Below are 24129 nucleotides of genomic sequence, written 5' to 3' on the forward strand. Positions count from 1 at the left end.
CCTTTTCTGGGCAGGCTGTTGGGAATTCCGGCCTACTTCCTAAATTGTTTCTGGAGGCCTCACCATACTTTGAAACAGAGGTTTTTACAGTTCCTCCTCTCTCCCTTTGCAGGGTCTTTGACATTAAAGGCTTTGCCTACCTACTGACCCTGTGCAAACCATACGCTTGCAACTTAAGTTTAGTGCAGGTCTGACTTTTGTTTCTAATATTTTTAACAATTATTGAAGCAGAATCATAACACACTTGGAAGTAGTGGAGAAATAGATACATTTCACATTCTTAAAATTGCAGGTGATGGATAAGGACTTCAGGAGAGCTAGAAAAAAGTACAATTAGAGTGATTTATAGAGTACACAATGATTCTGTGATTCTGTTTTTTTTTTCTTTCTTGCATTTGGGTTTTAAATCTGTAAGATACCTGTATGTGAATCTCTATAAGGATTTTTGTTATACTGAATTCAATTGTATTATTAGTTTTAGTATTTGATTTTATTTAAATTAAGTTGATTTTTAACATTTTGTTTCAGCCTTGCTGTGCCATTTTGTTTACAGTTATGTGTCTGCACATTTCGGTATCCCGCGGTGGATGAAGAAAAAAAAAATTACCTTTGAAAAAGTTATCTATAGGGTTATGTTCTGGGTGTTTGATTTGAGTTGAGGACTGCTTTTTTGGTTTTGCCCTGAAATTATTTGTAATACATGCATGGCACATTCAGATAAATGGTCTTTAAGCAAGGGGAAGAAATAGAACTCCATGTTATGTGTGTTAAAGCAGTTGTCCATCTGAAAGGTGGAAGCAATCAGCTCTCTTACACTCAGACAAAGAGGCTAATGGCTTGTAACTTCAGACAGAAGCCTTATTTTCGATCTACAAGACAGACTTGAAAGCAGCAAAGGGCCACAGCAGGCATCCGTCTTACAACATCCATTATGGTGACAAATGAGCTGTGTAAGTGAAACCGGAGCTTGAAAAACTTCCTGGCGTATGGCAGCCTACCCCATCCTGCTAACGCAGCAGTGACAAACAGTGCGGAATGTTGGCAGAGATACTCTGTGGGCGTCCAGGTTAAGCATAAATAACATTTAGCATTAAAGAAGTAATTAGAGAGGCAAAAAGGGCTTCTTGCTGTAATCTGCAAACTTATGGAACTGATGCGACACAATGATTTGTCATTTGCACATCCCATACAGGGTGTGCTAATTGTTTTTGTTAGAGGTGGTCAGCAGCCTGTAATAGTTACAGAGGGTTTTTTTCACTATTATTAGTACATTTCTTATGCTGCCTGAATTCATCCTTGCATATCTGTTTTGTGAAAATGGTTAAAAGACTGTGTCAATTAACTTTGTCTTGTTCTCTGATATATATATCCTGGATCCAGAAGACTTGTTGTGTGATAGTGACAGCAATGAGTGAGTTCTCCCAAACCTATCATGCTGTCTCCTGGCTGTTCTGTCTCCTTCCAGCAGGCAGGACCCCACCTGACACAGCTGTTGAAAAATGTTGCAGCAGAAGAACCTTCTCCAGGACCCTGGATGGGATCTTGCACTTGTTAAACACGGTATTTATAATGGTTATTGTAGCCTCCAGCTGAGCAAAGACCAAGATGTAACCAACCAAATAAAATTCTGAGGGGCAACCAATTTAGATGTATTTTATTACATGTCCCAGTCATGTTAACTATTGCTGGGTAAACATGGCTTCAATACTTCTGCAGTTGGTCCTTGCAAGCATTTCAAAATGAGGTACACAATCATGCCAGCTGATATTCAGAATGCGCTAAAGGCAGAGTATATGAAAGTGCTCAAAGGACTTAATATGGTAGCTGACACAACCTTAACGGGTTCTGGATCTCATTATCAATACTGTTGCTTTCAGATATAATACTTATTATAATACTAATTATTGAGAGTTGGTGAGGATGAGGATAGGTGGTGGTGTAGGCAGGATGTTGGCACAAGTCCTTCTGATTATTAAAAATTGGCTGATCAAAATAATCTACTAGAATCTCATTGTATTGGCAAAAAGTTTGCTGTATTTTTTCGATTTGTGTCTGGGCTGGGCTGGCTACTTTAAGCAGTTGTTCAAAGCTGATCCTCCGGCTAGGACATTGGATATCTCTGGGTCCACGGTTCTTGAGGCTGATCCTCCAATTAGCTGTGAACCACCAAATATCACTGAGATTGCAGAGGTGGTGAACCAGCTGATTTGGGGGGGTGGGGGTTGGGGGAGGGGGTCGTAATGCTGCAGGGATCTGTGGTATCCAGGGTGAACTTCTCCAGGATGGTGGTAAGGCTGTCCTCCTGGCATTGCAAGCAATCTTTGCTTCCATTTAGGAGACTGGCATCATCCCAGCTGACTGGAAAACGGGACTTGTCGTCCTTATCTGGAAAGGGACGGGTGATCACCTGGATTGCAGCAACTACAGGGGGATAACACTGCTCTCGGTGCCGGATAAGGTCCTTGCTAGGGTCATCCTCAATAGAATCCGTGATCACTTGCTCACCTACCAGCAACCGGAACAGTCTGGTTTTACGCCTAAGAAGTCTACCATCGATCGGATCCTGGCACTGAGGGTTCTCATGGAGCACAAACGCGAATATCGGCAGCTCTGTGGGACATCCTGAGGATTTGCGGGATCCCCATGAGCTTGCTGGATATCATGGCTGGCCTGTACACTGGTACTGTGAGTGCTGTGCAGAGTGGAGGCAGGACCTCTGCGTTTTTCCCAGTTGATTCTGGGGTTCGTCAGGGGTGTGTTCTTGCTCCTACTCTGTTCAATGCTTGTGTGGATTGGGTGTTGGGCAAGGATGTGGGGTCCAGCAGCTGTGGGGCATCTGTTGGTGAAGAAAGGTTCACAGATCTTGACTTTGCTGATGATGCTGTGATCTTCACGGAGTCAATGGAGACTCTGATTGGGACGCTCGAGAGACTGAGCGAGGAGTCTGAGTGTCTGGGCTTGCCTCTTGGGCACAGCCATCAGCAGTGTGTCTGTTTGCGGAGAGAGTGTTGACCTTGTTGAGAGGTTTACTTACCTTGGCAGTGACATTCATGTCTCTGGTGACTCTTTCTATGAAGTCAGTAGACGGATTGGGAGAACATGGGGGGTCATGAGGTCGCTGGAAAGGGGTATATGGCGCTCCAGATATCTATGCAAAAGGACGAAGGTCCAAGTCTTTAGAGTCCTGGTGCTTCCTGTCTTGCTATATGGTTGTGAGACATGGATGCTTTCCAGTGACCTGAGACGAAGACTGGACTCCTTTGGTACTGTGTCTCTCTGGAAAATCCTTGGGTACTGTTGGTTTGACTTTGTGTCGAATGAGCGGTTGTTCATGGTGTCACGAATGAGGTACATTACCTGCATTGTGAGGGAGCGTCAGTTACGGCACTACGGCCATGTGGCACGTTTCCCAGAGAGTGATCCGGCTCGTAAGATCCTCATTGTTGGGGACCCGAGTGGTTGGACCAGACCAAGGGGTCGTCCACGTAACACCTGGCTGCGGCAGATAGAGAGTCATTTCTGGAGGGTGGGACTGGACCGTGTGTCTGCCTGGGGGGTTGCAAACCGAGATCCCGAGTTGTTTTGTTGTGTAGTGGGTGTGGCAATGCACTGTAACAGTGCATGCTCCCCAACTTGACTTGACTTGTGTCTGGTCTGAACATCTTGCATGTTATTTTTCCTTTGTATTTATGCGCACTTTTGTGTGCCCCAGTGAATTTCTTTTTGTTGCATCTTTCCCTTATGTATCACTTATTTTTTTTGCTCTTCAGAAGCTAGTTAATTCAGGCAGGCAGTAATAGTGAGCACAGAGTCAGATGAGTGAAGGCCACAATTTTTAGCTCCATTTTCTCACGATAGTGTCAAGGCCTGTTAAGAATTTTACACCTGGTTCCCTTTGATTAGAGATATATTTTGGCAAAACTACAATGCATGTGAAAATATACGAGCAGCTAAACAAACTCTCTACTGATGAACCATGGCAGCATTATTCATGATTGCTCAAAAAGTATAATTTATGATGTGTTTTTATTTTTGATTGTACATTTCTGTTGAATACACCACCCCAAGACACATGTGTAAACTTTAGTAAAACAATTCCCATATATTTTATACACGTTTGAAAAACAGGTGGATTTAGTGACTGTCATGATTGGAGTTGTATTTTAATTTTGTGCAGTTGCTCCTTTAACCTTTAAAATAGCTAAGGCATCATTTTGGGGGGTTGGGATACCAATGAACATAGTGGGATCATTTCTTATTTGTTTAGATAAGTTTTTAATAACATTTATACGCAAATACATTTTGATATATGCACCACCATTTTGTGCATTCTGTTTGGGCAGGTTGCCAAGCTGTTGCTAGGCAAGGTCAACTGGAAGCATGCGGCACATGACATCACCAGTTCAAGGGTATAAAAGGTCAGTGTCGTGCACTCGCTGGTAATTCCAAGTTTATGAAGACAACAAAGAAAATCATAGTTTTCTCATTAGGGTTTCAATCTGATTTTTGGCAACAAACATGTTTATTAGTTGACTATGACCTTCATCTTATGTTTTATGAAATTATTTTGGTTATCAACCCCTCCACTATGTCATTTGTTTTACAATTTTGGTTTCATGCCCTGGGCTTGTTTATTAGTATATTGTCCTCCTGGTATTGACGCTTACCTGTTAATAAAACTCCAATCCTTTTCCTGATGTTATTTTTATTTAAATAATACAGCCACCCTCCCAGTTAGTACAGTGACTTGCTCAGGAATAAACACTTAAAGAAATGAAAAGTAGCTGAGCCAGTAAATGAGAGAGCAGTCTCTGGTACAACAAGTTAATGTTGTAGATTTTTAATCTGTGATATCTTTATAAACAAATTGGCACGATTAGAAGCATGAATAACTTATTTTTCAGTAATAACAGTGGCTGGGATGTGGCCAAAAGAGCAAGAAGACAAAAATAAAACATTGGCCTTTGGTTTCTTTCAACGTTCAAAAGAATGATGGTTTAACATTTTTTTCTTTGAAACAAAAATAAAAGAAAACTGTTGTGAAAGGAAAGGCATTCCTAAACTAAACCTTTTGCAAGAAACAAGAATCTGCTCAAGAGATGCAGTGTGCATCACTCCTAAAAATCATAAACATCATAAAAATCATAAACCTGTTATTCTTCGGCCTGGGTGTGTTCTCTGGCTTATGATTATTTTTATTTTCTGTGTTTCCTTTGTTTATTTTAAAGTATTATTTTTCTTGAGTTTATTGTATTTATGTATTTTTTGTATGCATTGCTCTAATTAGTTATTATTTCTAACCCATTAATTACATGTTCTCCGGTGTTTTCTTGTGTTTTGTGTGCAGAACCCCAAGACGCGCAGCCACTTGACATCACCGTTGAAGGAACTTCCTTAGTCTATATATTGTGATTCTGGGGAGCAGATCCTTCAATGGTTCATTGCCAGTCCTTTGGAGAGTGCTTTCCTTAGTGAGTATTGTTTTTGTTGTCTTCTTATTTATTTGCTTCTGCCCTCAGTTTTTGGCTGTGGATTTTATATTGGGATTTGTCTACTCCGGGATGCCTTTTTAAGCAAACCCTTTCTTGACTAATTTTTCCATTGTTTTTGTCATTGTGCTCTTTTTTGTTATTTTGAAATAAACATCTTTATTTAGAATTTTGAATTATTGCACTTGTCTCTTAAGCCATAGGTTTTACAAAACAGGCACATTTTGATATGTTTTGAATAGTTAAGGTATTTTTGAACTTGAAAAGCTAGATTCCCTTTTTAGGGACTGTGCAGGTCGAAGTTTGCCAGTAGAGTTTGCAATCAGGATTCTACGGGGAGGCCTATTCCAGACAGGGTAAGTAAGGCCCTTGTTCTGACTAAAAGGCAGCCAAAGCAGTGAAAAAAATAATGAGTGGAGAACAGGAGAAAGAACAGTGTCAAAAAGAAAACTAAGGTCAAAACTGAAAGTCAAAAACAGTCATCAAAAGACTTTGCTCAGTTTCAATAACCAACAACAACAACATTTATTTATATAGCACATTTTCATACAAAAAGTAGCTCAAAGTGCTTTACATAATGAAGAGAAGAAAAATAAAAGACAAAATAAGAAATTAAAATAAGACAACATTAGTTAACATAGAAAGGAGTAAGGTCCGATGGCCAGGGTGGACAGAAAAAACAAAAAAAAAAACTCCAGAAGGCTGGAGAAAAAAATAAAATCTGTAGGGGTTCCAGGCCACGAGACCGCCCAGTCCCCTCTGGGCATTCTACCTAACATAAATGAAATAGTCCTCTTTGTAACCAGAAAATCAAAATAAGTTGCTAATAGTTAATAGGTGTGGTCCAATCTTGGATACAATGCTATTTTTAAAGAATAGTTATACTGGCAAGAGCATTCTCATGGAAATGGGTGATGTGAAGGCCACAAAATAGAGGCACCAATTGTGAACCCAAAATGGCTTTGGAAAAGACAATAAAAAAGAATCTACTTCAACACAGAAACACTATGTAAAATTATATTCCCTGGACATTAAAACCCCTAAAACAACATGAAGATGAAATTTTCAGCCTCATTAAAATACAAGAAAAATTAAAAAGAAACTCAAATCATAGCAGCCCAGGCTTATGTTTTTTTTTTTAGAATCCTCACACCTCTTTGCTGTTTTTTGTACACTCAAATCATAACCAGACAGTGTGTGCCTTCATCTTTTTTAACTTGTACACAATGACATTATCTTTTTTTAACACATGTTGAAACTAGGCAATATGTAGCATCAGGGATCAAGACATGGTGATACCCTTAACACCAAAATAGTGGCTGAAACAGTAAGAATCCAAATGAAAATTTGTAATACAGAAAAATCACACCAGAGTTCTCAGGCTTTATTCCATCACCAGCCCATGATGGCTTAAGCAAATTCCAGGAGGTTGTTTTTGCTCACAAAAAAGTCCCTTTGAGTAACGGTAGGACTTAGCCTTGGGGTAAATGTAATTGTGCTGATGTATAATGAGAATCTGAAGGAGGTGATAATTCCATTTGGTACAGTTGGGCCATGAACTCTTTTCTAGTAAATTCAAATATAAGAAGCACAACGTCTTTAGAGTCTCTCCGGAGTGAACGTTAACTAGGTAATTTAAGTAGGTTTAGGCTGACCCTTGACTTTAGATATCACTTTAGCTCTGACCTCTGAAATGGCCCTAGGAAAGGATGGTAATGAGCAATTCGAGCCAAGGAAATGGTGCACCTAAACAGAAAGGCTAAAGTTAGTTCCTGATCAGGAGCAGAGTGCAGAGAGATGAAAAGAGGCTGTCAAGAAAAAGGGGAAAGGCGGAAAAAGTGCATGTATGCCTTCATTGCTCTTTATTTAAATAAAACTTCTTAGTTTGTGGTCTGGTTTTTCTGATGACAATTTGTTCAGTCAGATGGTGAGTATGTAGGAGCTAACTGTTACTGTGTTAAATATAGCACCATTCCAACATTTTTCATATTAAGAGCAAAATTATATAAGTTACCCGATTTGTGTAGAATTACATAAAAGCAAATTTTACTTTTTTTTTTGGTCTAGTTCCTTAACCAAGTGGTGACTTGAAAGTAAATAAGCATTTCTCAAAAACTACAAAAAAAAACCCAAAAGAAATAAAAAATCCATGCAATGCTAAGTAGTCAGTCCTTAGCAAAAACCAGAACCACTTTCTGATGCAGCACACACACATCTAGCCTCTGCTGAATGCCACTAGCGCTGTCCTCTGCCAGGGAGACAAAGCAAGATAAATTGAAACTCCTCCAGGGTGTAAAGCTAAGGCTGATAAGACAACAGTCTATAACAGGAACGTACAGTGATATCTGTTTCTTTGCTGACTGGGGAGAAAAGAAATCATTTAAAACCTGGCCTAGCGCTCTGCACTTAACGTTCCATCCCAGATTAACTTGGGTACACAATGGCGAAAAAGGGACACAATATTCATATATGAGAGTTGGCTAGAAGAGGTTTAATGTCAACTGACTTTGAAATTGTGCTACTGTTTGTTTTTATCTTAAAATGTCATGAATCAGTGGGCATGAAAAAACAAGTAGTGCTGCTGTATGTTATTTTTTTGTATAGACAGGGAGAGCGAAACAGCATCTGGTGTCACCTGATGAGGCCCTAACTCAAGCCTTACCAGGGAAAAGGAGTCAGGTACCTCATGATGTGCCCCATAAGTGTCTTTTTCACCTTTCCAAAAAGTAGACTATCACCATGTGCAAAATAACACCAGTGAGGAACATCCAGTCAGTTTTTTTTCATGATCTTTCCAGACACTGCTGCAACTCACCTGCAGTGAGTGTGATTCTGTTAAAGATTAACTGCAGCAGCATCACAAGCCAGAATGCATATGTCAAGCATGTACATGTTCACAGAGCACACATGGAAGTCTTGTTGCAGATTTGATCTGGGCCAGTGTTTTCTAACTACCAGTCTGCAAACCAGTACAGCTCCATAGAATATTTTTACCAGTCCATGAAAATAAGTGAATTCTCAGATCATGCTTTTTTAACCAATGTGAATATTTTCAGATAACATTTGAAGTGAAAAGCATGCCATGTTTTGTCCTGTGTATTAGGTTTACACATAACCTAATATGGAAACTTGGATTTTCTATCTGTCTGAAAAGGTTCCAAAAACTATTTTGTAGCATCCAAAACCCTAAATCTGGGTGCTCGAAACTCCCAGGGTGACCCTGCTCACTGATCTAATGTTAGTAATTCTGGACACTAGAATATCAGCTCTATTAAGAAACCAGGTTTTCAAAGAGTACTCGAACTTGTGTGCACTGTTTAGACAAATTATAACACAGTGTAAATAAGTTTATTATATTTTCCATTTCTTTCCGTTTGCAAAGATTTTGTCTATTTTCTGTTAGCGCACAAATCAAAAAGGTTGAAAATCGCTGATCTAGACAAATATTGCTGAATCTCATTCATTCATCTTCTTTTAAACTGTTAATTCAAACTATTCACATACACACGCCTACTATCAAAAGGGACTGGGGCTATTCAGAGTCATCTATTAGCCTTATGCACATTTGTGAGATAGGTGGTGAAGCAATAGCTCCTGAAGGAAAACCTACATGAACACAGGGAGATCATGCAAACTCCATAAAAACAGTGACTGGCCTGGAATGCACGACATCTTTGGAAGCCAGCAATGCTAAGCCTGACCTCGTGTGACCTGAATGAAAAGAATGTGAGCTGAAAAATTTGGTAAGTAAAGCAAGTGCAGAGAAGTGTGTAAGTGTAGATGGTGTGTTAAAATTTCAAAACAAAATTTAGTAATTGGTTAAATGGCAGTCTAATGGAAAAGGTTTTAGGTCATTGCCACATTAACCTGGGATGTCAATATACTTGTGAACATGTTTTCCTTATGTTTCTGAGATTCTTCCAGGAATTACGTGTAGTGGAGGAGTACATGGCATCCCCTGCAACACACTAGCATCAAATCAAAGGATTTCTCCTATAATTACTCCAGTTTTCCCAAACACATACAGCGTACATTAATTGGCAACTTGAAAATTGATCTGCAGAACTGAATGAGAGTCTTTGTCTGCTTGAGCTCTTCAATGAAATGTCACCCCATCCATATCTGGCTGTTGCAAAGCAGTGTTACGGCTCGCGGTAACATTAGAGCATTGGATATGTATGCTTAGTGATGGATGGATGGATAGAGTGGCATAGGGGTTAGTACGACCAAGTGCTTGAGCTCCGCAATGAAATGGCACCTCATCCATATCTTTATGTCGTCTTCTGCCAACTACTCCAAAGCTGTGTTATGGCTCCCTGTAACACGGGCACCTTTGATAAATATGCGTAGTGATGGTTGGATGGATGGACAAAGTGGCATAGGGGTTAGTATGAATGGCTCTCATCAACAAAGGTTTGGGTTTAAATGCTTTGGATATCACTTTCTGTGTGAAACTTGTATCTGTGCATATTGTCACCAGGTACTTTTGTATTTCATTCAGTTCCTAAACAGATGTGGGTTAGGTTGAAAGGTTATTATAAATTCAGCTTTTAAGAGAGAGAGTGTGGATATGTGAGTAAATGTGCTCTTTGATTAACCTCTACAGTTAATTCCTGAATGGCATTCGGTGCTGTTGGGATAAGCTTAAGAACAAAGTAAATCTAATTTGATATAAGTGACTTTGTAAAATGAATGATTCTAAAACAATCTAAAACAGGACAAAATAATTCTGTTTGCATTGACATGAACATGTAATTGTTATCATGCTTATTTTAGGCCTAAAAGGATGGCTACTTATTCTTTTTCAAAACCTACAGGTGATTCTGTGGAGAATACACACAACATTAACCCATTCTGCCAACTGCAACAGAGACCTCCTATGATAAATGTTTTAAAATGGAAATCCCAGATCTCTGTATTTGTCACGAATGCTTTTTCAAAGACTGAAACCATCTCAGGTGTCTGCTATCAAAGCAACTATGGTAACGTTAAAAGTCGTACAGCTTTTCACTTTTCAAATAAAAGTTTTCTGAGCAGTAAATAAACTTTACCAAATAAACAGACCGTAAACCTTTTTGTAACATTTCAATTCCTTCCAAGTCATAAAAAAGTCACATCATTGTGTCATCAGGTTAGATGTAGTTTAAAATGCAAGTAGAAAAGCATAATAGAGCATAACTTTCCTCGACCTGCTTAACTCCATTCAGGGTCACAGGCAGCTGTCTCCAGCATCAGACAGATAGCATGAGCCAACCCTGGATCAAAGTAAACCCACCTCTCGTCTCACTCACTCACACAGACACACAAACACCATACCCCTGAATGTAATGAAAGTTGCAAAATGCCTAAATGGTCAACTGCTAGACGTGTTCAGAAAACCAGTGTGTCCTGCAGACACAAGCAAACTTTGCACAATGAAAAAAGCAATGATTCACACCCAGGACATGCCGATGAAGCAGCAGTGCTATCCACCCTGTCACCATGCCAAGCAGAACATTATCACTGAAAATACTTAATCATTACACCAAGATTATTGATAGAATGTAAAATAGTTGCTGACATTAAAGAACTGTTTAGGTCTTTTAATCAAAACATAACTACTCAGGCCATCCGGAACCCTGGACTCAATCTTTACAAGCATTTGATAGCACTTGGCTCGTCTGATAAATGATTTGTACTTTAAGGTAATAATCACTTTGAAAATGGGAAGGGGGCACAATTTTGAATGGTGTACAAAAGGTGGGCAGGCAAAGATGGCAAACTGCTACCAGCAAGTACACAGGGAACTTTTTCAGTCTGGCACTACAAAGTGTGGTAGAACATAGTTTCTACCACCAATCTGGACTGTGCTGAGAACAAGACAGTAACTAATGGCGCACAGGCTACTGAAAAAGTTGCTTGATAATTCTGATAATTGTTCTGACACCTGCACCAATATCAAAAATGCATGGGATGTAATACAACTATTTAAATTGCTAGGCCCTGTTCAGTTAGTTAATGAGGGAAAATTACATGCATCTTTATGCAAATCTCAATCTAGTTCATATTATGGCTTAAATGCAGCAGATGTTGCTTACTTTACCATAACTTGGAGGTCATATCATACATTTTCTTTCTTTTGACAGCTTGTTGCCCATTTTTTCTACAGCTGAGATTTGTAAGCTACTTTTTGTACAAATCCAGTGGATTCAAAATAAGGTCCACATTTGACTGGTAACATTTGCTGACTGTGGTGCTAGATTGTGGCGATATGTTTCATGTTGGTCAGATATGAAAAGCAATAATTTCACTGTACGATGTTAAAATAAACTTGAAGTAAAGCTGATAAGTAAGTGTGGAAGATTGAAGTGGGAGTAAATGACACCTGACTGCAGAAAAATAAATGTCTGTGCTTTTCAAGTGGCGACCCAGTGTGCCTAAAGATAAACGACACAAAGTGGTGGCATCCTGCAAGTCTCATATCTAGAATAAGATATTTATTTCTGCATGTTATGAATTATATCACTATAGAATAGATGCGGCACTGCCTTACTATCTTCGATTTATTTTCTCTTTAAGTTGTCATTGAAAGAGTGGTGTCCTTTATCATTACAGTGACAAGAAGGCTTTCTCCAGATGATCTGTGTCTATACTGATATGCACATCAAACCATGTCCAATTTACACAGAAGGTGGCTTTATGACCTTACAATTCCTGGGCACTGCAATCTGGTGACAGTTTTCCAATGTGGAAGAGAGAATAAACAATGAAGCATCAAATCAGTTATTCATTTAAAACTGTTGCATGGATCAGCCATTCAATTGTACGCCAGCTTGCAAGGTCTACAGAAGGAATTTGCTTGGTTATTGCTTCTGTCTGGTTTGCTTAATGGATGAACTTGTATCCAGGTTGATTTCACCACAGGCCATCTGTGACTTGATTGCTTCCCCTCTACTATGGTAACCTGTAACCTTATTATGTCTCAGAATCTATTAGATCACAGTCAAAATGACGCTGCAACAGAACACAATCTAAAAGTTTTAACAGTGTTCTTTTTCAGCTTTCAGTTAGAATTAACGGGTGAGATTCACCTCATTGTAACTGCCTAATTACGTAGTGATATTTAGTTGAAAGTTATTTTGAATTTGACAGGGGCTGTGTGCTTAAAGAAAATGTTTCACAACATCATATATGGTGTTTCCTCTTGATGCTCCAATTTTCTTTACCACATCTCAAAGACAAATTTTTAGGTTAACTGGCAACTCTACACTGGCCCAGTATAAATGAATGTAGATGTCTGTGTGAGTGTGCCCTGTGATGGTTGTCTTTCCCCCCATACTTGCAGGATGGACTCCAGCTCCCCATGAGTCTAAACTGGATTAAATGAGTTGAGTAAATACATAGATACATACACACTGCAATTTTTTAAATAAAATAAAATACATTGCTTGACGGTTTGGAAGTTTTTAAGATTAAAATATGACAAGAAAAGAAAAGAATGATCTGTCTGGTACACATCATTTAAAATAAAATTCTGCAACCCAATATATTGTTATTTAATTATTTTCTTTACTGTATCATGATACACTTCCATAGCAAATAGATTAAGGCTTGTACCAACTTTTTTTTTGCTATTTGGAATCATTATAAAGATGCCAATTTAATTAATGCTTCTTAGCAACTGATTTGGTGACTTAGGTGGTTAGAGGGTTGGGGTGTAACATGCATAATGCATTCCACTGGCATTCTCCAAGTGTGAGTTCGCAGTGAGCATGTCATTCCACTAAACAACTTTAATTTTTATAATTTTTCCATCACCCCATCTACAATAAGTGATATTTCTGTAATAGTCTAGCAGAAGACTTTATAAAACATACAATGCCATCATGCTGCTGATACCCAAGGAACCTAGCAAAGCTGAACATCAGAAATACATTTCCCAGGCAGCCTTGCACACATGCCCATTAGAGTTACAGCATAGGGATGATGCTGTCTGGTGTATTGAGGAAGGACATGGCCCTCTGATCCAGTCTCCTTCTGTCCTTCCATTATGTCACCTTGACCAGTAAAGGATACTCTACTCTACAACTATTTAGCCATCTATAGTCTATGCTAAAAATTGTGGCCTACAAACTGCGTAAAGATCCATTGATCCTGACTGGGATGCCAGCCCATCCATGCCTTTATTCACACTCTGTTAAAATGATTGACACAGAATGTGTGCAAGTCTTCAACTCAAATTTGATATTAGATAAAGGGCACCAGAGTGAACAGATAACACATTTTACTTAATTTATCTAATGAAAAATATTATCCAACATTAACTGGCCCTGTCTGAAAAAGTAATCCCCCCTAGTTAAACCCTAGTGAGTTAGGGTTGATTACAACTAGTCCTGCTCAATATAAAGTACACCTCATATTCTGATCCTTAACATCTGAATCCATATAATGCAATGATCAAAGTAAATTATTGAAGGGATCAGAAAAAAAAAGTTTTTGCTATCTATCAATCAGGAAAGGACTACAAAGCCATGTTTAAGGCTCCCTTGTAAGTCATAATCTATAAATGGGAAACACTTGAAAACATTTTTGAACCTTTAAAGGAGTGGTCTTCCTGCTTAAATGACTCTAAGGGCGACACTCAAATTATCAAGAAATTCACAAAAGATTCAATAAAATATCCCAAAGAATGGCAGGCTTCTCTTGCCATGGCAAAGGTTAGTGTTCATGACTCCACAATCAGAAAGACAAGGGTCAAACATAATAATAATAATAATAATAATAATAATAATAATACATTTTATTTATATAGTGCCTTTCCCATGCTCAAGGCACTTCACAGAGTTTAAGATAGAACGGCAGGGTATACAGTATATAGCATTGTACAAACAAGATAAATAAATAAAACAGACAGTAAATTCAGAGAAAAAAAGCCTGACAGACAACATAGTTGATGGTCTAGCACACACACACAGGTTACATGAGAATCTTGACATAAAGGTAAACTGAGAGAAGGGTAATAAAGTCAAACAGAGCTAAAAGCCTTCCTGAACAGATGAGTTTTGAGTTGTTTTTTAAAAGAATTCATGGAGTCAGCTGACCTGATTAATTTTGGTAGGTCATTCCAGAGTCTGGGCGCTATACAGCTGAAGGCCTTGTCACCCATGGAGTGTAGATTAGTGTGGGGCACAACAAGATTGCCAGAATCAGAGAACCTTAGTGGGTGGACAGGCACATAGTGATGGAGAAGGTCACTGATGTAGTTTTGTGTAAGGTCATTTAAGGCTTTGTAGGTTATTAGTAGGATTTTATATTCGATTCTGTAAGACACAGGGAGCCAGTGCAGACGGAGCAGGATGGATGTGATGTGCTCGCTGCTGCTGGTTCGTGTAAGGACTCTTGCAGCTGAGTTTTGAATAAGCTGGAGCTGTGATATAAGAATAGAAGGGGCACCTGCCAGTAGGGAATTTCAATAATCGATGTGGGATGTGATAAAAGCATGGACAAGTTTCTCAGCATTAGAAAAGGAGAGGAAGGAGTGAACACTGGATATGTTACGGAGGTGAAAGAAAGAAAGTTTCTTAATGCGGTTTATGTGGGTGGAATAAGAAAGGGAGGAATCAAAAATGACACCGAGATTCTTTGCAGTAGAGGCAGGTCTGATGAGATCACCGCCAAGATTGACTGGGAAGGAGCTCATTTCATTAAGTTGCACTTTAGTCCCAGTTTGCAGGAGGTCAGTTTTTTGCAATTTAATTTTAAAGAGTTTTGCTCCATCCAGGTATTAATTTCACTGAGGCAGGTTGTGAGCTGAGAAAGCTCTGATGACGTTCCACTTTTAACATTGAAATAAAGTTGAGTATTGTCTGCATAAAAATGATAACCCAGTCCATAGCTACGGATAAAATGGCCAAGGGGAAGCATGTAAATACAGAAGAGAAGAGGGCCGAGGACAGAGACCTGAGGATGCACTTCATTGGAGAGTGGCAAGGAGTTGGGGACAGTTAACTCGCAGAACATACTGTAAATGTTTATCTCTGCTTTGCTAGGAAATACATGGATGGTATCTATGCCTTCCAAGATAAACTTCTATGAACAGATGAGGCAAAAGGGAAACTTTTTGGATGACACAGGTCCTATTATGTCTGGCATAAAACAAGCATGTCAAATCAACAGTCAAACATTATGGTTTTAGAGTGATCATGCTGGGAATTCTCAAAAGCTTTGGGACTCAGAAATCTGCTATAATAAAAGGAACCATAAACTCTTGTTTGTATCAGAAAATTCTTAAAGAAAATGTGTGGTTATTTGTCTGTGACCTGAATCGGAAGCATAGTTAAAGTCATGTAGCCAGACAATGGTAAAAAAAAAGCCAAAACCAATTTCACGTCAGAAGGGCTAAAAAGGTGCAGAATTAAAATTCTGGACTGGCCACATGAAAGTATCTGAAATTAGCATTTTATACTCAAAAACATACTAATATATCTTCATGCTTTCTTAAATTTTAAATAATAACTGCATTAGTTTGCCATCAGTTGCTTTGTTTGTTTCTTCTTTACTGCAGACACTGATTTGGCTTTCTCTCTGTGCTGTTTCTGCAGTGTAACTACAGCAATCACATCTTCAGAACATTAAGATGGGGGGGGGGGGGGGGGGGGTATTCAAATGAAGAGTATTCGACTTGATCATAATTTGCTCTGCATGTGCAAGCAGAGCACAGGCACATCGTTGGCTGCACTTGGAGGGCAGCCACTGCAGCGCTGATTAGCTGTGCTCCACGGAGCTCCTGAGGAGCTTTCTATAAACACTGCAATTGGCAGCTGCTTTCTCTGTCGAATGGGCCTTGTGAATTCCCTCAGGGCTCAGTGTACTGACCTGGAATTGCTTTCTTAACTTTGGCAGCAGTAAGTAAAGCAGAAGAAATATTTTCTCTATAACCTGAACAAATTTAATAAATGGATAGAAATACCATAAGAGAAATTTTATTCTTTAATCACATGTAAGTCAAAAAGACTTTGCATTGTATATACCATGATTGGGACCTAAGACTTTGGCGCATTTGCTTTCACAAATTGAATTCTCGACTATTTTTGTGTTTATAAATAACTCTAAATCGTGTTATGGTATTCATGAAGAAAGCAGTATGGAGAGAAAAGAGAAACAGGAAGACAGAAATGTGAGATGCCAGAATTAGAATAGGGGACATTAGACTTAAATAAAATTAAATCCACAAAGAGACCCTAGTGAAATCCTAATGCAGGTATTATTTACATTAGCTGTATTTTTATATCGATTGCATTTAGCCTGTTTGAAAAAGATAGAGACTTCTTCATAGGCACAACACCTACTGACTACATGTTTCTGTCCATAACTAACTAGAACATTTGCATCTCTGTGTGTGTCCAAATGGAGACATGGAGTGCCTGAGTCTACTGAATGTTGGTAACATTTGAACATCAGGAACAATTTTGACAAAAACAGACAATCCAGTCCAACAAGGTCATCCATTCTATTCATCTAGAGTAACATCAAGCTGAGATTTGAAGGATCCCAAATTCAAGCTCTCCAATATACTACTTAGTAATTTATTACATGTGTCTATCGTCCTTTAGGTGAAGACAAACTGTGTAAGGTTTGGGTAAAATTTACCCTTAAAGGAAAACTCCATCCAAAAATTATGGTTTATGTTATTAACCCATTGCAGCTTGTGGTTACGGTCTAGAATATTTTTTAATCTCAGATTTTCATAAAGAAAATTTCTCCTAGAAAGGGAGACAGGACTCTTGACCATTGAATGATGGGGAAAGGTGGGTCTTCAGAAACACATTCAAATGTGAAGGGGGTTCCTGTTTGTGGATTGCTTTCATTTTGTGGAGTTAATTATTTCAAAATATTTTTTGCAAAAATGATACGTGTTTTGAATGTTATGAACATATAACAGGATGACTTGACACAAGGATTATGCAACACAAGTAATGCACAATTTTTTCATGGCAGTTTTTGTTATTGTTTACTGTTTTTCATGGTTGGTTACCATTGGTTTCCTTCCTATCAGAAAGTTTATGATGTCATTTTTGCACAAAACATGATATTAAAAACTTTTCTTGACCATCACTACAACTTACATGGAGTTTGTAACATTTAAAACAATATTGTTTTGTGGTGGAGTGTTCCTTTAACAAGTTTTCAACTGTGTCACCGTCTTCCTGTTGAACTCATTTTAAAGTTAACAGCTGGAATCCACTGTTCTAATTCCTTTCATAAGTTTAAAAATTTCTATCATGTCACCTCTTAATCTCCATGAAACACATGGCACAAACCAGCCCTACAAAGGACACCCATCCATCACTGGGCATACTAATGCACTTACCTAATTTAGAAATATAAGCTAACGCAATGCACACATAATTTGGATGTGAGAAGAAAATCACCAAAAAGCATGTGGAGAATATGGACATTTCATGCAAACAATAAGAAGAGATAAGATTCTAACCCAGGATGCTATATTCCCGAGGCCACTACAGCACTACCCACGGCACCAATGCAAAAATGTACTTCCACCATAGCTGTCTTATTGGTAAGAAAGTTATCAATGGTTTCGTTATGTTCTAAACCAGTGGTTACCAGACTCAACCATCTGTGTTGTTTCTCAGGTCACATCAACCAAAACAGGAAAAAAAAAAAAGAAAAAAACAAACCCTAACTGAATTAGTCGGGATTACTGGCCACGGCCTATCTTGTGGCTTACCCTAATACCCAAAACACTGCTGCTATGACTTGCATATTTTTGCCACAAATTTCAAATCTGAGCTCGATCATTTTTTTTTTTAAAACAATTTTATAATTGTTTGCCTTGTGTTTCATGGTTATGATGCCAATGTAAATTTGTGGTCTTGTTTCTTTACTATTACCACCATTTTGTGCTGATTCTTGCATGGCCATGGCTATTTTGTTTACCAATGCTACACCTGTTGCTCAACATGTGACACGTTATAAAAGATGGTGGCACCCATTAGACAGCATTGGACATTTGGATTCTTGTCTTTAAAAACAAAATTATCTGATTTTCAAGATCATCTTTGCTGCATCTAAAAACCTCACCAACGCACCCATTTTAAGTTTGTGCACTGCTTATATCTGACCCCCCTCCACCCCAACCCCATATTTCATTATGAGCCTTTCCAATATTCCCCTTTGCTTTTTTTGTTTGTTCAAAGCCCTAGGCGCCTTTATATACAGGTACTGGTTATGTCCCAAAGTCACAATGCCTTTTGGCAAGCTTTCCTTTCATCTGTCCTCTCCTGTGACATCCCTGTTACTCCTCAAGTCTTCATTCTCTTGGATATTTCGGCTCTCTTTCCAGCAGAGACTGTTCTCTTTGAGAAATGTTAGTTTTAGCCTCTTGCTAGAAATCCCATGATTCTCTATACCTCAATTTTTGGAAATATTCCTTCTTTAAGTTTATAATTCTTGAATTATTTGCTGCAAGATATAACAGAACAGCTGGCTGCTGTATTTCAAAGTGATAGTCCTTTGTTCAACCTCTACAGAGTTGCAAAGAGGGGAGCGGTGACTGGTTATCTATGAAACTTTCTTTTTGTTTGTTTTTTTTTTTGTACAGTTGCATCCTCCCCCTCAAAGCCATCAAGATCTTGCCCTTTTTCACAATTTCCTGGATAACTGGAGCTGTAAAGTAGGTGTTGGGTGGGTGCTGTGCAATGGAACTTCTTACTGCTTGATATTTTTACTGGTTCAATGTTGATGTATTGTGTATTATTTATTTATTTATTTTACTATGAAAAAATATTTGTAGCAACAGTTAATGGCAAACACTGGTCCATATTATTATTAAGACTTTGCTTTAAAAATCTGAATTTGATATTTGGATAGCGATTCTGGCTTTGGTGATTTGATTCTTGGTTGTTTCCCTGGATTTTCTAACCCCCGCCTGTTAAATGATTATAACTTGGGCAGCTCTTTTAGTAGCTCCATTCACTGGTCTTTGATTCAATTCAGCCTTCAGGAATTCATTCTCTTCATTTTATGAAGTCATAACAACTTCCTTAAGCATTAAAAACACTAAGTGGTTAATCTCACATGATTTGTTTTGGAATCTTTTTGACTGCGGTTTCTACCTGTCAGTCAAGACTTTGACCCAGCTAACCTCCTCACTCCAGGTTGTTTGGCTACAGACAAGGAGAATCCCTTAAACTTGACTAAGAGGTTACTTAGACAACAATGCCTGGCATTACTTCTGGAGTGTGGAGTATCCCTGAATGTCCTGAAGCTGTTACACTAGACCTTTAATAGCTACAGGTATTTTTGCCATCCTGAGCACCTTAAATCTAATTAAAAGGCCAAGCAACCTGTCATAATAATAATACTTCTTTTCATTTATATAGTGCTTTTCTCACTACTCTAATCGGTTTACATAGTGAGTGGGGAGCCACTTCAACCACCACTAATGCGTAGCCTCCATCTGTATGATGCAATATTTTGCGACAGTACGCTCACCACACATTAGCTGTTAGGTGAGAGAAAGATAGCCAGTTAGAGACAGGGAATGATTAGGGATCCAGAATGATTAGGCCGTGGTGGGCAATTTAGCCTGGACATCAGGATACGCCCTACTCTTTGTAAAAGATGCCCAAAGATCTTTTATGACAACAGGGAGTCAGAAACTTGGTTAAATGTCTCATCAAAAGAACAGTGCAATTTTTACAGCACAGTGGTCCCATCACTACACTGGGGAATTCGTAGTCACATTCAGACCATAGGTTAAGCGCCCCCTGCTGGAAACACCAACACCTTTTCCAACTTCAACCCAAGCTTTTCCTGGTTGGTCTCCCATCCAAGTACTGGCTGGACCCGAATGTGCTAAGCTTCAGATGGCTGGCCTCTTCTGAAGTGCATGTGGTATGGCTGCTGTGGTATACCTTTCAGTATGGCCTTAATGTGCACAATGATACCACCTGTCTTTTTGTTGACACTTTTGCTCTTGGGGTTTTGCTATCCTCTTTCACTTATGAGATGCAATTTAGTCAAGTTGAGCATACCAGATCTAGCAATCCCCACTGACTCATAGAGGTGCTTGAAGGAACACTCTAGTCACAATATAGGGGCTGTGTTTAATTTTGGTCTAAAACCTTTCATATGCTGTGCTATCCTTGTGCCTTTTCTACCACTGGCATGAATGTTTGTCCCTTTACAAAAATAGCAATTACATTATACTGTATATTTAATATATCTTCTGTGAAAAACATCCTGTATTGTTGCAGTTCCAAACAGATCCAGCAAGTGCTTCTTCACCTAATGACTACAAACCAGTAGCCCTTATGTCCCACATCATGATGACCTTTGAGTGGCTAGTCCTGGACAATATGACTCCTCTTGTGAAAAAATATCAGCAACACTGTAAGTGTTGTGTTTTCTTGTTCTCCCATGCCTTCAATATCATCCTGCTATCCCTGTTGAGGGGTAAGCAAAGATACATTCAGGTGGATGAGCCTATGGTGTCCGAGATAATGAACCACCTATCTGTCAGACTGAAGTTTGTGAGGCTCAAGTGCTGTGTCTGTTGTGCTTAGTTCCAACAAACCGATAAAGAATGTAGGCTCAGTTATGGGACACTCTCCTGACCCACAAGGCATTATGGGTAGCTCTCAGAAATCTGTCACTACTTTAAGGGTTGTCAAACATGTCAGCTTAGGTTGGGTCACTTGTGATTTTTTTCATATTTTCGTATGGGGAAGAATTTGGCAGTAACACTGCCACTAACCCAATTTCCATTTGCCCTGAAATGGTGGAGCACAATACAGAAGAACGATGATGTCACTCTTGCCCCAGCTGAGAAACGCCCTCCTCTTTTGCTTCTTCCTCTTTATATAAAATCACCTGATCATCAGAACCCTGTCAGAGCAGACCAAAGGCTCATGAAGCGAGGACCTTTCTAAAATAGAGACCTAACCCACGTCATTCTAACGTTATTTCCAAAGTCTGCTTTCTTCACTTTGCTCTTTTCTGCCAACCAGTCTTAGAAAAATATATGAGACACCCATGGTGCCCCAACACTTCTCCTGTTTACTTTGTCTCTCTTTTCCAAATTCATGACATGAGAATGTTAAAGGGTAGGAACATTACAGTATCAGGAAATTGAAAGTTAATCTAATTGGAGAATAGCCGGCACATTACAAGGATATGTTATATGGAGAAGGTAGATCCACAAGTGTCCTACAGATGGCTGTCTGAAGGACAGAAATCAAAAGATGGGTTACAATGCAAAAATAGAACAGTTTGACTATATTATGGTAAGACAAAATTACATAAAGTTTAAATGAAAACTTTATCAAACAGACCAGAAGCAGATATTAAATCAAATCAACACTAACCTAGAATTTGAATAGTACTGAAACAAAAGCACAAATTCTAAGGTATTTTAAAAAGGTTTACAAATATGTTTCTAAAATATGTCAAAATCTTTTCAACATCAAATTAAAGTGAGAAGAGCTAAGAGATAAAATACTAGATGCATCAAACAAAAAGTACAGCAAAAGAACAAATAGTGTTTCCTGAAAAGCATGTGAATGTGATGGAAGCTGTAAATCACAAAATGATCCGATTGATTTTACAAGAGGAAAGACTGATGAAAAGCTTCAAGGGGAAGACAGTTGATTTAATTGTCAAAACAAAATTCAGATACGGATGACTTGTGCTAAGGGAAGGAACAATTTCTTTGTACAAGAAATTACAAAAGTATGAAAGGAGGATTTGAAAAGGCTTCCAAAATGACTTCCATAACTCAGAACTGAAACTTAGAATTGAAAAAAGGTCTCTTTCAGTTTTTTTTTATGTTTTTTTGTGTTCCTTTCATTTTTAATGTAGTAAGCATAAATGGGTAGTGTTGTAGTAAATTAAACTGAATAACAGCAATTACAAGAAAACATCTTTAAATCATGGAATTCCTTTACAAAATTGGAAATGCTATGATTCCTTATGATTCCTTCCTATGATTACAGCTGTAATTTACTGTTAGTTATCCCCAGAACCTCTAACATCCATATAAACATGGCTTTGTCTCATTTTGAAAATGTTTCCATTTAGCTATTGCTTATTCTTTTTCTAAACTACATTGTATGTTTCATCCTTTTACCATTCTCTATATGTTTCAGTTTTGTTGCAAGATTGTAATTTCCTACCTGTAACTTTTAACTCTGTGGTTCTTCTCACAAATTTGCTGCCATACTTCAGCTCACATGTATAATTCCCAGCATCAGATTCTTCTACACTGGGTATTATGAAACTTGTCACATTCACAATAATGGTACTCCTCCATATTTTTGGCTTGCATTCCTGAGGAAAGAAACAAAGAAAAAAAATGACAGGGAATAGTTTTATTAGTACTATTGCAATGTCTGTTAACTTCACAATCAGCAAAGATAAGACATGATTATAAAAAGAAGGTAAAGTTCTTAACACAAATGTCTGAACTAATTAACTTACCACAAATTGCAGCTTCTACATTATCTTAAATGCAAACAACAATAATCACACAGCTCTAATTGATTTATAGGGCCATAATTGTCAATTGTATAGTGTAATTTTTACTTACATATGCTAATCAACATGCAACAATGTCAATGTCAATGTCAATTTATTTATATATATATTTATTTATATATTTATACACATTGCGTAATCAAAAAAGTTGGCTTTGGGAGAAAAATATATATCTACAGAGAGGGAAACGTTTAATTTATTACATCCATTTTTTTCCATTTTTCTTTCCATTAGCTGACTGTTGCATAATTAGCATTAACACACAACAGAGGAAGGCAAATAGGCCAAGAGTAAAGAACACATACAAGAAGGAGCTGAAATGGAACCCATTTTAACAGGCAGCAGCACAGGTGATCATCTGGCTTTGTATCTGAAGGTGAAGCACAATGGTCTCGCATCACAGACTATGGCAACTTTCTTCTTTCGAGTTGTGTGGCCATGAGTGCCTGAGATTAAGTGGACAGCCTTGTGAAATTGTGAATGCAGACCCTAACTGGCTGGTTGAAACTACTACAAATATTAAGTTTTGGTCAAAGAGGGTATTTTGAGAAGGTCTGACGTAGGGGATTTGGAGGACTGACTAGATGGATAACTATAAGAATTTCATCTTTTACAATGGTAGAGACATTTTTTTTAAAGAGAAATTTTAAGGTTGCTTAATATTAAGAAAAAAAACTATAAGCTGTCTTTCTTCAAAATAAACAAACCCTACATCTTTAGAACTAGACGTTAGAGAATCAAATTTAATTGTGACATGTTGATCTATGGGCGGCACGGTGGCGCAGTGGGTAGCGCTGCTGCCTCACAGTTAGGAGACCCGGGTTCACTTCCCGGGTCCTCCCTGTGTGGAGTTTGCATGTTCTTCCCATGTCTGCGTGGGTTTCCTCCCATAGTCCAAAGACATGCAGGTTCGGTGGATTGGTGATTCTAAATTGACCCGTGTGTGTGTGTGCCCTACTGGCGCCCTGCTCGGGGTTTGCTTCCTGCCTTGCGCCCTGTGTTGGCTGGGATTGGCTCCAGCAGCAGACCCCCGTGACCCTGTAGTTAGGATATAGTGGGTTGGATAATGGATGGATGGATGTTGATCTATTCTTGAGGTATACAA

General features: G+C 38.5%; 1 protein-coding gene across 1 annotated transcript in view; it reads right to left on the bottom strand.

Moving 5' to 3' along the window:
- Nucleotides 1–24129, bottom strand: part of il1rapl2 (interleukin 1 receptor accessory protein-like 2) — a 1145651-nt gene that overhangs the window by 391912 nt on the left and 729610 nt on the right. Inside the window, exon 5 of the mRNA XM_051935188.1 lies at nt 22664–22817. Coding sequence (XP_051791148.1) covers nt 22664–22817 — 154 coding nt within the window. The remainder of the gene's footprint in view (nt 1–22663; nt 22818–24129) is intronic.

Source organism: Erpetoichthys calabaricus, chromosome 12 (assembly GCF_900747795.2).
Source record: "Erpetoichthys calabaricus chromosome 12, fErpCal1.3, whole genome shotgun sequence".
Classification (NCBI taxonomy): Eukaryota; Metazoa; Chordata; class Cladistia; order Polypteriformes; family Polypteridae; genus Erpetoichthys; species Erpetoichthys calabaricus.